The 14357-nt window shown below is 39.9% G+C and overlaps 1 protein-coding gene across 7 annotated transcripts in view; it reads right to left on the minus strand.

Moving 5' to 3' along the window:
- Window positions 1-14357, minus strand: part of BAZ2B (bromodomain adjacent to zinc finger domain 2B) — a 207854-nt gene that overhangs the window by 92496 nt on the left and 101001 nt on the right. For all 7 annotated transcript variants that reach the window (XM_080927904.1, XM_080927901.1, XM_080927903.1 and 4 more), the window contains exon 3: window positions 2727-2870. In XM_080927904.1, coding sequence (XP_080784030.1) covers window positions 2727-2868 — 142 coding nt within the window. In that variant the 5' untranslated portion in view covers window positions 2869-2870. The remainder of the gene's footprint in view (window positions 1-2726; window positions 2871-14357) is intronic.

Raw genomic sequence — 14357 nt, forward strand, 5'->3', positions numbered from 1 at the left:
CTCAGGACCTGAGAATATTCTAGCTGCCTGTTTGTGTGTGATGTGTTTCCCATGGTTTCCCATCATAGTTAAACATTCCTACATAACATACATACATGTATGTATGTGTATGTGTGTATGTATATATATAAATAAAACCACAGCACTGAGAACTAAGCCAACCCAGCAATTTCCTTGTACACACTGTCTTGGCTCACAGTCGTGGGGACTGAGATAATGGTGTAAATGCTCATTTACAGATAAACATGCCTAGTATATTCTAACCACAACAGTCTTAGCTTATCAGTTTTACAGATTCTGCTGTTGATTTTAGCATTTGTTTGAAGCTATCTACCTGAAAATATATATAAGGAAAGAAAAAGCAGTAGACTGTGGTGCAGATCAACTATTATTTAAATTTCCCAATGTTCTATGTCTGTATTAGGTCAAACAGTCAAAACTCAAACAAACTACTCTGTAAGGCTGACTTATGCAATTATGTTAAAGGATAACCTACACTAAGTAAATTACACTAGCATAACCTCATTAGACACTGTTAGGAAAATCCACCTTCCTTCAGTGAAGAGCTTTTCATTTTTTAGAGCCTATCTTTTGATACATTAGCTAGCTGAATTTATTTAACACATCCAATTTATATAACACCTTTGGTGAACACTGTCCAAATTAATTTTTAGGAAAAGAGGAAGTTTTGGAGAGTTTTTTTTTCCCCGTTCATTTGGCTTTTTATTTTGGTTTTTAAGACAGGATTTCTCCTGTGTGTGACCGGGGCGTACCTGTGTGTGACCGGGGCGTACCTGTGTGTGACCGTGGCGTACCTGTGGCTGTTCTGAAGCTTCACCCTGTACCAGCCTGGCCTCAAACTAGTGGTTTATTTAAAAAAGAAAAAGGTTCCTTCATGGAAAAGAAATAATACTTTTTGTCACAAAACCAATAAAACTCATATATGTTAATAGCCCTAATTACTCTCATTGCGATGATACTTTTTTTTGCCCCAATTATGGCAATAAAACTAAAGGTTCCATTGGTTTTAAGCGTCTCTAAATGTTATTGCTCCAAGTCCAAAAAAGGCAAGGCCTTGGCTCGCTTAACCTGAGCTACTTTTCAGGATTGTACTTAAAATGAACAATATTAGATGAATTAAAAAACAGAACAAAGGGGGGATCCAGCTCAAGGGGAAGACCCAAAGCCTTACACTGTCACTGATGCTATGGAGAGCTCACAAAAAGACCCAACAAGCAGCTGAAAGAGTCAAATGCAGATATTTGCACCCAATCAATGGACAGAAACTGCTGAGCCCTGTGGTTGAATTAGGAAAAAGCTGAAAGAAGCTGAAGGGTGACCCTGTAGGAGGACCAGCAGTCTCAATTAACCTGGACCTCCAAGATCTCTCAGATACTGGATCACCAGCCAGGCAGCATCCACCAGCTGATATGAGGTCCTCGACACTTGTACAGCAGAGGACTGTCTGCTCTTGACACAGTCAGAGAAGATCCATCTAACCCTCAAGAGACAGGAGACCCCAGTTTGGAGGTCTGCTGGAGTGGGTGGTGGGTGGAGTGGGGACATCCTCGTGGGGACAGAGTGGGGCGTGAGGGTAGTAGGTATGGAATGTGGAACAGTCAGAGGGTGGACCGGGAGGATTGTAAAAAAATATTAAATAAAATAAAACAGAACAAAACCCTCTGTATATCCTTTAAAAGGACACCTATCTGACTCATGATAAAAGTGGTGTTCTCAAGGTGGTACTCCTGAGGTGCCTCACAACCCCACAGTGCCGACATGGACTTACAACAGAGGGAAGTCATACCCACCATGCTCCTGTCCTTCGCTGTGCCCTGCTCTGTCGGGATTCATAACAGCCTCACTTAGTGAATATTATTTCAGAGCTAGGCAAGGAACCGATTCAACAGAAAACAGCTGTTTGATTTAGGTCTAGAAGCAAACTCAATGTATATTCTTTAGAACATAAAGGAATTTGTATAAGCACTGCCAATGACTAAGATGACAAAGAAATAAACTTTAGGATAATGTCTGAAACAGCAGAATGCTGTCAAAGAACCCACGAAAGAATTCTTGAGTTCTCGCTATTTTAAAGATGAAAGTTCTGTTTTATTATTTTCTATAGATCAAGAACATTGAGATCAAACTGTTTTAAGATACAGGGTGAAACTCCTTGTCACTCCATGATTTTATTTTTAAATAAAAAGAATTATCAGATAACACATGGACCAAAGCAATGAATCAAGTAGGACAAGAAAACAGACTAGACTGAATTATTTATAACAGGGTCTTCTAAAGCATCTTTGGGTTTGTCTGTCCACACATGGGTGTACCCAAATTTTGCCAAGCTAGAGCTGAACAAAGGCTTTAACACTGAGATACGGGTAGCCCTCAGCCCAGACCACGTCACTTTAAATAGGAAGTACAGTATATAAGTGTTAAAAGTGAAGAATCGTCAGCACCAAGGGCTTCTCTCTTCCTTCCCTCTTCCATGACCCTGTGACTCTTACACTTACCAACATATTTATAAACACAGTTATCAGGAAACAAAGACTAAACTCTGAGGGAAGAGTTTTATAGAGGAGTAATCAGGGCTTTCCCAGAATAAAATCTACACGAAGCACAAAGATCACACATTCACTATGCTACTCAGAGTTCGGTGTTAGATGTAAATATGAAACCCTGAAAAAACAGGTCTCTAAAAGTTGAGTTTAAAGAACACTCACCACAAGGGCTGGCTGTAGAGCCAAGTGAAGCAGCTCCCGTGGAAAGGCTGCTCTTTGAAACTGCTGAAGCCACAGAAGGAGCAGAAGACGGTGGTGTAGTGGAGGAGGCTGGTGAGGATGGCAACCGTTCTCCAGACTCCATGTCTATGACAGAAGGAAAACACCGCATTAGGCAGAATTACCCAAGAGGATTAGACATGCTTATACATTTTGCTTATTTTTTAAAAGTGTGGTATCAATTTAGAAAGTAAAAGGTGAAATATGAACAAAATACTCCTATGGATTGAAATATCCCTGCCCAAACTCATGTTAAGGCTGAAGTCTTCAGGGTGAGAGTAGGTGGTGCTTTGAAGTTTCTAAGTCTTTGATGCCTTTCTCATCGAACAGGGCAGAAATGAGCAAATTCTCATTCTTATAAAAATACATTCTTTTTTTTTTTTCTTGGTGCAGTAGGCAGCTATATAGGGAAGCCACCTCACATGGTTAGCTGCTCAGGCTTTCTATTTCTTAGGCTTCAGAACTAAATGAATTTTATAAATTTTATTTAGAACTAAATCAACTTTATAAATCATCCAGTCCTAGGTGTTACAGCTATAGAACGTGAACTAAGATGAACATTTATGGACCAGGTTTAATTTTGTTTTTGAGACAGAGCTGTGCTCAAGCTGGTTTTGAACTCTCCTCCCCACCCCAGTCTCATAGCTGGAGTGACAGTCATGTGTCCCTGCAACTCAGCTGGAAACAAACTGGATTCTAGGTACACTATATCTTTTAATGAACTGCACAGTATGTGCATCTAAAAAACGGCCTAATTTTATGCAAGTGTGTGAGGTCGTCAACTTGGGAAGAGTTAATACTCTGATTCTTCTCAAGGTTCTACATGATCTCACCAGCAACCTGGTTCTGTATTACTGTGACAGTGGTTCCCAACCTCTGGGTTGTGGCCCTCTTTTTGGAGGGGAGGGGTTGCATATCAGATGTCCTGCATACCTGATATTTACATTATAGCTCATAACAGTAGCAAAATTACAGTTGTGAAATAGCTTTATGATGGAGACCACAGCATGAGGGATGTGAAGGGTTACAACGCTAGGAAAGTTGAGAACCACAGTGTAAAGGAAGAAGGCATCCCAGGCTGGGTGTGGATGTGGATGCTTATAAACTCACATATGGGAGACTGAGATGGACATTCACTAGGTAAAGGCAAACCTAAACAACACTGGGAAATCCCTAAGGAGAAATGAAGGGCAGCGGGGGAAGAAAATCGAAAGAAGGCTGAGGTGGCGGGAAAAGAAAATGTCAATCTAAACAGTGTCCTCATCTTCTAACTCTAAACAGAAGAATCCTTACAGGTCTTAGGTCACCAGGATGACTCAGTAATTTCCAAAAGAGAAAGAGAGAGAAAGGGGGGAGGATAGAAAAACAGAGAGTGAGAGACAGAGACAAAGACAGACAGACAGACAGACAGACAGATCCTCTTTAGAGTTTTACTAGAGCCAAGTTTCCACTAAGTTTCAACAGCCTGAGAACGAACTGTTTGTTTATACTGACCAAATCACTTCCTATCATCTTATTAATGCAATCCACTGCAGTAGGTTAACGCTAACATAGATTACAGTTCCAATGAAATGCTGACATTCAAACGTGAGAACCTGAATGGTCACTTTAATGATATCCCATTTGTACAGAAATCAGAGTTTACAGGTTATGCTACAAGAAGAAAAAAAAGATAGTTCTCATCTATTAGTGAATTTACGATTCATCACATGTAAGTGCTCACCAATAATCTTGTTACAGAAGGGGGTCTGTGTTATATGCTGTCATCAATTCACACAGATACATATTTTCTTAGAAAAGTTGTTCAATTACATCTTGAAATTTAGTGGTGTACTTAAATACAAGGTTAATGTTGAATTTCAAGTGAATTCAGAAGTACATACATTAATCTTGATAGAAGAAATTGCACAAAGGAAGAGTAATCTTATGGCACTCTTAACCAATGTGAGTGACACCACTTCAACAGGCTTCCTATGCAATTCAATAATTCAACAGCCACTCTTAAAACCCCAGTACTGCCGCCAGTCACCACCTTAGATCCAAGTTCCGTGGTATGTATCTCATGTTATTACAGAGTCTTTCTCTTTATCAGTATTTGTCTCGGGAAAAGACAGAGGTGCTACCGATGGCTAAACTGACTAATGTTTAAGAGCTGAGTTGGGTCAGAAACAAATGGCCTCTAAGGCATATGTCTAACACCTTCTTCAGAAATTACTTTTCATTAATTCTGATTTTTTAAAAATAATTTATTTTATTTTACATTTTTACTCCAACCCATAATATATACTGCTAATTAGAAAGATGATCAAGAGATGGTCACTACCTGTTTCCTTTACCTTTGTAGAGCCCCTAACCACAGAGTGGTATGAGTTCATTATTTTCTAAAAGTTATGATAATGCTTTCTTTCATTCAAGTATTCCTTCTATAGCCAACAAGGTGGCTCAGGAGGTAAAGGCATTTGCTATACAATCCCTGCAACTCACATAAGGAGGAAGAGACCTGACCTCAGAACATTGCTCTTTGACCTCCATATTTTTGCTCTGTTGTATACATACACAACAATAATAATAAAATTTTAAAAATCATTTAGTCAATCAGAAGGTTGATTATATAAAACTCCAAGATATCAGGAAATAATGGCTAATACAAAACATGTTTCTATTAACAGACACAGCAACACTCTGTGGATATAATATATACACAGGCAAATAACTGTATTAAGAACCATTAATTTGGTGGAGGTGGAGCTGGGCAGGTGGAGCTGGGCAGGTGGAGCTGGGCAGGTGGAGCTGGGCAGGTGGAGCTGGGCAGGTGGAGCTGGGCAGGTGGAGCTGGGCAGGTGGAGCTGGGCAGGTGGAGCACGCCTTTAATCCCCACACTCGGGAAGCACAGTCAGGTGGGTCTGAGTTTGAGGCCAGCCTGGTCTACAAAGTGGGTTTGGGACAGCCAAGATCATACATTCAAATAAAACGAAAATCTAAACAACAAAAAGAAGGAAGGAAGAAGGTAAATCTTGTATTTTCAAAATGTTTTTCAATCAACCAGTGTGCTATGACTTCAAACACAAATGCACAAAACTATTTCCTTGTCAATTCCCACTGAGCTACCGCCATGAGCAGCTGCCTGTTTGCACAGTGAACAGAAGTCAGATGATGAGCTCAGGCTGATCTACTACTCAGTGTTGGATTCCCTAAACACTGCTTCTGTGCCTGAACTGCAGTAGACTGCCCCTCAAGGTCCAGTAAGTTGCACACACTTGGGAGGTAAAGATGGCCCTCTCCTAACCAACAACTCCCGAGCCACCTGTGGCCCAGACCTGCTAGCCCAGCAATGGGGGGGGGGGGGGGAGATGGGCTCAGGAAGACTGTCCCAAATCTGAGGGAAGCTTGAGTTGCAGAGAGAATTGCAGGTCAGCTTGAACTTTAGAGTAAGACTGTGTGTGTGTGTGTGTGTGTGTTTACACACATATGTATGTTATATGCATGTGCTGGATATGTATCTTCACAGGTGTACTTGAGCACAAGGGCGCCTGTGGGTGTCAAATGTTTACCTTAGTAACCTCTTTTGAGATAGGGTCCCTCACTGAACTTGGAGCTGAAAAAAACTGGCTAGACTGATTGGCCAGTCAATTGTCAAAATCTGCTTTTGTCCCCTATTCCCAGCCACACTCTGGAGTAACAGACACATTGTGAGGACCGGCATTTAAGTGGGTGGGGGCACCAAGCTTAGGTCCTCACAGTGATGTGCATGACAAGCACCCTGCCAGGAAGCTTTCTCCATGGTCAACAGCAAGAAATGTTTCTAGTAACAGAATGTGGGAAATGCACACCATGCTAAATTACAGGGTCCTGATAAGTCTTTTAAAAATTTACTTGAGACCTCGAGAGACCCAAAAAGAATCCAAAAGCAAATCACTGGCTTTTATATTTATTACTCAATAAATAATCTGTTCAAAGAGTATCCTTCTCTATCCAAAAGATAAATAGATATGAGAATAATAACAAAGGATTAGAACATGTCTGTAGATCTACTAAACCACTGGTATAATCAGTCTACGGGTTTAAGCTCAGAGATTTCTAACCAAGATACAAAGATCTGAAAGATAAAGGCAGACAATGTCTGATTAACTAATCCAAACACGTAACACTCAAAAGAAAAACAAAAGACCAAAGCTTTGTCCAACTAAGAAAGACATTAAGATTTTAACAGAAATAGTGATGGTTGTTTTAGAAAATAGTAGCAACCTAGGTATGCAACAAATAAAGCAATGTGTCTAATAGAAGTTGCTTAACCCTAGAGAAAACATGCGCGCAGTTTACGAGATGAACTAAATAAATAAAAAAAAAACTCCTCTCAGTGGGAACAGGCAGGAACTGGAAAAAATACATCCTTTCTAACTAACAAATGGTTAAAAACAATGAACAGCAGATTTAAGAATTTGACTTTGTTCTGGTCCCTGAATATCAAGTTTGTCTTTAGGCTATCACAACTCCTCTGCTCAAGTCTTTACAGGCATTTACACTAGAAACGTATAGAAATGGATACAAACAATATTCATTAGCACATTACAATTGCAAAAGAGTAAAGAAAATATGTCTATCAATAAGAACCACTCAAGTTTGAACTAATTACACCTTTTTGTAAAAGAAGAGGTGGGTCTGAGTTGGCATGTGTTCCGTGAGAAGACATGGTGTATTGGCAGGATCTCTCCTTTGTGCTCAGGGGGAGGGGAAGGAGGGTATAAGGAGTGCATGCCGGCAGAATGTTTCTAGAGAAAACTGAGAAACTGCTTACTGTGGAGAAAGGACCAGAGACATGGTGTCCAGGCTGCAGGATTAGCTTTCAGTGTACATATCTTATGCCATTAATGTTTTACCGTGTTCTTTCATCGATGACTGTTAAGTCAGTAGAAGGAGAACGGTTTGCTGTTGCTGGAAATTACCCTTCCAAATATTCCATGGGAGACGAAGTCTAGTACATTGGGGGATCACAGTTAAGTAGTGAAATGAAAATTAAGCAAAATCTGATCAAACAAACCGTGGCTCTGCCAGAAAGAGTCCACAATTCAACCAGGAGGCAAAAAGAGCCACTGGTACAAGATGGCACAAATCTGAATGGACAGGGGAGGGGGAATGAGGGTGCGAATACAAACCAGACAGCAATGTTTATGTAATGGTATCTTCAATCATGAGGCTGACCCCACACATGAGCCATGACTCTGAGGGATGGCGCAAGCATGTCCATTGCCCAACAGATCTGATCCATTTTATTTCTACTATGAATTTGAAATTCATCCACTTTTCTCCATCACCATAGCTACCATACTGATCTTCCATGTCACTGAGAGCAATCTTTCTTTTACTAATGCTGACTGCTTCCACATAGCCACAAAGTAGCTGTGATGGACTATGAGATCTATAAAACTCAGAGCATTATTTGATCCTGATGAGATTCCTAACTATATATATTTATATATTTAACAATATGTAACAAATTAAACGATGGCCCATAGCACCTTAAATCCTATAATAACACTACAGTTACATGATATCACTGATGACATATGGTCCACAAAACCCTCCATTTGTATCCACCGCACTATAGACAGACATACAGACAGACAGCAGATAGGGCTTATTGTTAACACAACAGTGTTGGCAGTCAAGTGAGCCTAGTGTAAGGGAGCTGCAGACACACTTGCCGTGGTAAACACTATGATTGCTGTCTTGAACAATCTTACCAGGAAGCTTTAAAAAAAAGAAAAAAATTAAGTGAAATTTTGCTTTACTTTATTTTGCAGTTTGGGGCATATAACCCAGGGAGGGCCTCATGCATAGTAGGCCAGCCTACCTCAAACCCTCATTTCTAGTCCTAAACTAAAAACCATTTGGGTCTACTATTTACTCTTTACATTTTCCAATTATATATATATATATATATCAATTTAAAAAGAATTAAAACAAACTCACCGTTTTTTAGGTGAGAGTTTGTTGAAGTATATAAAATAAATAATTACATAAAGCTTAAGGCCCAACAAATTCAACAATGAAATAAGTTGGTATAATCAGAACTAAAAATATAACAAATACAAGACTAGAAAAATCCTCGAAGAGAAAGAAAAAGATCACATATGTACATATATTTACATTGAGGAGTGTGTGGCGGTTGGGGAGCGTGAACATCACTGTGGAAACCCTGCCGGCTTCAGCACTGGCTTAGCCTTCCTACCAAAGCAATCAGTATCTGTTCAATGTTTTTGTACCAGGCACTATGCTAAGTAATTTCATTGTTTTAATTAAGGCAAATAAACTCCAAGTGTAATTGTTAAATTTTACAATAGACATAGAAAGGTTCAGTAGCTTGCCATACACAAAAAGTCTGAAGTGTTTGCCTATGACTGATGTGGCTCATATTTAACAGGCCAGTGTCTGAATTAGGTCTGGTCTGGGATACAGAGCAAAACTGTGTGTGTTTACAACATAAAGGCTGGGTAGCTCGGTGTGCAGAACTGCCTGTGGCATGCAGCGCCTATGTTGGTAGTGCCAGCAACTTTTTTACAAGAAACCATTTGCCTTCATCTGCGGCAGGACACGGTTAGAATGCCGATTCATTCTAGACACTGGCTGTGCTAGCTTACTTGAAGGCTATACAAAAGGAAGCAGGGCAGCAAGTCAGTTCAATAAAAAAAGTAACTGGGGTGGGACTGCAGTTCAGTTATGAATCTTAGCCTAGCAAATAAATAACGAGGAAAGTCTAGAGGCATACACATAGCCCTTTCTTCTAAAATACGTCAAGGGTCCACAAAACCTAACTATTAAAAAAAAAAAAAAGAAGCTGCTTACAGAACATGAAAATATTAGGAAAATTTCAGTGAGTAAAAAAAACAATGATTTGACAGAAAAATAAAATATTTATGTGCTAATAATCTTATTTTCTAATGATACAAAGTAAAATAGAAAAGGAACATAAATAACATGCAGAATGATCTTGAAAAAGTAAATATATTTATTGATGTGATGATATATAAAACTATTTACAGTCAGGCACATGCCATTTGTCCCAGCACTTTCGAGGCAGAGATAGGCAGATCCAGAGTTTGTTTGAGGACAGCCTGGGCTACACAGAGAAACCCTATCTATCTGTCTGTCTGTCTATCTATCTATCTATCTATCTATCTATCTATCTATCTATCATCCATCCATCCATCCATCCATCCATCCATCTAATGTGGTAATGTATTAAGCAAACAAGAACTGACTGGAAATACTTAAGTTGAGGAGTTCTCCAGAACGGTCACAGTGGTTCTCAGAGCGATGACATTATGAGTGAGAACCATTTCTTCGTATATTCTTATGCTTTCAGTCAATTCCGGTTTTATATTAAAAATGTTACTTGTGTATTACAGACAATAACTTTCTATATGTTGAGGGAGAAAAGTAAAGTGTTTGTTTGTTTGTTTTTTAATGTAGCACAGGAAAATGCCCTGTGATGATGACCAATAAAATGTGTTCTTACAGGGACTTTAAGAGGACAGCTCACTGCATGTCCAACAGGACCTCCTGGTTGGCTAGTGATTAGCATTCAGTGCACTCTCACAATAGTTCAAAAGTACAGACATGATCATCAGCTCTAGAGCTTCCTTTTCAATTCCCATTAACAAAGAACATTAAACAATTTTCCACTAAAGGACCAGATGTATTTTGAAAAGCAGTCCATTAATGATGTTGGCCCGCAATGTCATTGTTTAATAATCAATAGCATAGATCAGAGCCAATTCCCTCCCAGCTTTTGTCTAAACTTTCCTCTAGTAATGAATGGATATCTCGCCGGACCACGACATCTGTTTGTTTGTTTGTTTGTTTTTCTAGACAGGGTTCTGTGTTTAACCCCGGCTATCCTAGAACGGGATCGACTGCCTCTGCCAGGACTAAAGGCCTCACCACCACCCCACAGCTCTACCGTACATTCTTAATCCTTGATTCTCACAGAAGTTATCGAGAACGAATTAAAAGTGGCATAGGTAAGAGACAAACACATATGAATATATGTGTAACTTATGCGCACACACAGAGAGAGACTCAGTGAGTTATTCAGTAGCATTAAGGAACTTGAAGAGACATCAGTAGATTACCCAATCTAAAAAATGAGAATGAATATTTATCAGCAAAGACTTGAGGGCATATGGGTGAATAGCTCGGTTCCAGCGTTCTCAGTCTTGGACGAAGAGGATGAAGGACTCGGTGCTGCTATCTTAAGGTATAGACACAATGGCCGGATAGTTTACACTTTTTGGTTAAACACATAAACCTGATGATACAAGAAGCTGAGAAAATTTCAAACTGAATGAGCTAGAAGGAAAGCTGAACTCTGGTCAGAAATAAGGGATTTTCAACTAATGTGCAGTTTTACCACGTGGGGTCAAGTTTCGGCATTCAGGAAAAGCGAGTGCTTTGGGAGAGAACCAGAGAAATGTCTATTGTTTCTTCTAGAGTGAGGGAAATACTTCACTTAAAGAGTGTGATTCTTAACTTTTCCTGAAGTTTCATAAATACTAGGGATTTATACAGCAAACCCTTTTTTAAGTTCTTTTGTGAATATTACATTTACTTTTAGCTAAGCTCTACAGCTGAAAAAAGTGAATCGAGACAAATAAAACTATAAAAATGAAAACCACAAGGTAACCAAATCTCTCCCTCGCCACACTCTAATTTAAGCCGTAGGGTAAGCAGATTATTTGACAGAAAAGTTTATACTACAGTAGTTTAAAAATTGCAGCAGAAACCATTCACATACTATAGTTTACTAATATGGATGCATCAATCTAACCATAACCAAATCTTACCAAAACGAATCAAATTCTGTCTATCGCAGCCGTTGGCTCTGGAGAGAGCCACTGTTAGCATTCTGTTGTTTATTCTTTCCGTTTTTGTTCTTGTCTGACTGGTCATCTAAACGCCCCTTTTCTCTTCATCAACTAATCTCTGGGAAAGAATCTTTGTGATGGTGTAACCTTACTCCTCCCCATAGCAACAAAAGAACCACCAAAGTCTTAGGCTGCTGACCTTGAGCAAAACTGTTGTGCTCTTCTTTCCTTTACCTGTCCACATTGCTGGGCATTGAGCGCAGGGCCTTGTGCATGCTGGCCTCACTGAACTGTGCCCTCTGCCCTCAAAACTGTATATTCTCCAACCATACTGAGACCTAGCTGCAGTCACCTCCAGGCATTCACTTATGTATGTCCCAGAGCCTTGCTTCAAGTTCGGTTGCACTGGTCTCTCATGTTCCCTACCTCTGCCTTCCATCCACAAGTCAGATCTTCCCTGTCCCTCAAAACTCAGTGTTTATCTGACTATCCAAGAGGGAGGTCGCTGTGCCCACTGTACCACACTGTCCTTGGCACAGTGACAATGGGGAATGGGAAGAAGTCAGATTTCCGAGCAGTCACTGCCCTGAGCATGTCTTATCTGACGACAATTATGAACTTGGATAAATCTGGATGCTTATCTGCGTAGAAGCTGGGTTTGTAATGTGTCTTAGTTAGGGTTTCTATTGCTATGAAATATCATGACTAAAACCAGCTTGAGGAGTACAGGGTTTATTTTGTCTTGCACATCTAGATCACAGTCTATCACTGAGGGAGTCAGAGCAGGACTCCAGGCAGGAACTGAAGCAGAGGCCATGAAGGCCTGCTGTCTTCCGGCTTCCACCTCCTATATTGCTCAGCATGCTTTCTTCTTCCAGCTGAGACCACGTATCCAGGAGTAGCACAGCCCCAAGTGGAATGGGTCCACGCACACCCACCATTAATCGAGCAAAACCAAAAACCAAAACAACAACACTCCCAGTCTTGCCACATGTCAATCTAGTAGTCTCATTTTCTCAGCTGAAGGCCAATCTGTTGGATGCAGTTGTCCTCTAAGTGAGGCTTCCTCTTTGCAGATGGCTCTAGTTTGTGTCAAGGTGACAGAGGTAGTCAGTACCTGCGGTACCTGTCTTATATTACATGCTGTACATAGTAACTGCTTCTTAGGTATACGTACTCTATGTATGTATCTTAAATTAATACTGTACTTGAGGAGAGAAGAGGAAGTGAGCTTATGAGTCTCCATTTCTGTTTCTTACTACAGGCACACTGCTTCAAGCTCTTCCCACTGGACCCCCAACGCCATGGACCCTTCCCCTTTCTTAAGTGACTCTACTCAAGGTAATTTGTTATAGCAAAAAAGAAAAAAAATATCTAAGCTATACTGTAACATCTTCTGCTGTTGTGGTTATCAGGATGAAAATCCCAGCAGAGGGACCGGGATTCTCTCAAGTCTGTGTTAGAATGACCACACACTGTACAGGAAAATGAGTCAATAAAAGTAACTATACCATTTTTATTAACACATCAACACTTTCAGTTCAAACTCATAATACAGACTTCTATCTTGTCAACATGTTTATCTATAGTTCTCATTTTTAATCTGCCTAAGATCTTGTTTCACATACACATCAGTTCTTGATACAAGTCAAGCCATTACCATCTCTTAATGTCACAATCAGCAACTATAAGCCTCACAGTAACTATAGCTACTCTTACACAGTAAACAGTGCTTTGATCCTCAGACTATAATCTTTTTTAAAAAATGAACATGAGTACACTGTCACTCTCTTCAGACACACCAGAAGAGGTCATCAGATCCCATTACAGATGGTTGTGAGCCACCATGTGGTGCTGAGAATTGAACTCAGGACCTCTGGAAGAACAGTCAGTGCTCTTAATTGCTCTCCAGCTAGAATTTATTATTTTAGGATATAAAAATCAAACTATAATACCCAGAAATTATTTGAAATAATTCTCTCTGTGGCTTCCAAGTATATTTAAAAACACACATCCTTTTGTTATAATTAACTGCAATATTTAAGGATATAACTCAACAAGACAGCAAATATGTTTAATAACACAAATCAGTTTACCAAAAATAATATGTAATGCAGGAGGTATGGCTCAGCTGGTAACTTAGCTAGCATACACTCAGTTCTGGATTTGATCTACTCAAGATATAAACTCAAGGTGATAACCCCAGAGATGGAGGCAGGAGGTTGACAATTCTACAGTTATTTTCAATATACAGCTCAAGGTCAGTCTGAGCAACATCACACTCTCTCCTCTCAGGAAACAAAACAACACAACAGAAACCATCAATATATATAGCTACATGCGGTGGCTCATATACATGAGCTCAACACTTGGGAGGCTAAGGCTAAAAAACTGCCATAAATCTGAGGCCTGCCTGGGTACAGAGTAAGACCATGCCTCAAACAACAAAACCGCACGAAAGGTAATACGTAAATATGCTTTATCCAATAGGGCTTTTATTAATCACATGCATACGTTTAAACTGGAGATTAAACTTGAGTAATCTTAAGCCACATCACTAATGTTCCAAGTGTTTACTTATTTATCAACGTCCTTGTCGAACACACTATTGAACCCTGATCTACATGGCTGACACTGTGCAGGGGACAATCTGTTGTCATAGGATGGATTGGCAGCTTTGGGGCAAGTACTATCATATAAAGTAGCAGTT

This window comes from Micromys minutus, assembly GCF_963924665.1.
Source record: "Micromys minutus genome assembly, chromosome: 13".
In the NCBI taxonomy this organism is placed as follows: Eukaryota; Metazoa; Chordata; class Mammalia; order Rodentia; family Muridae; genus Micromys; species Micromys minutus.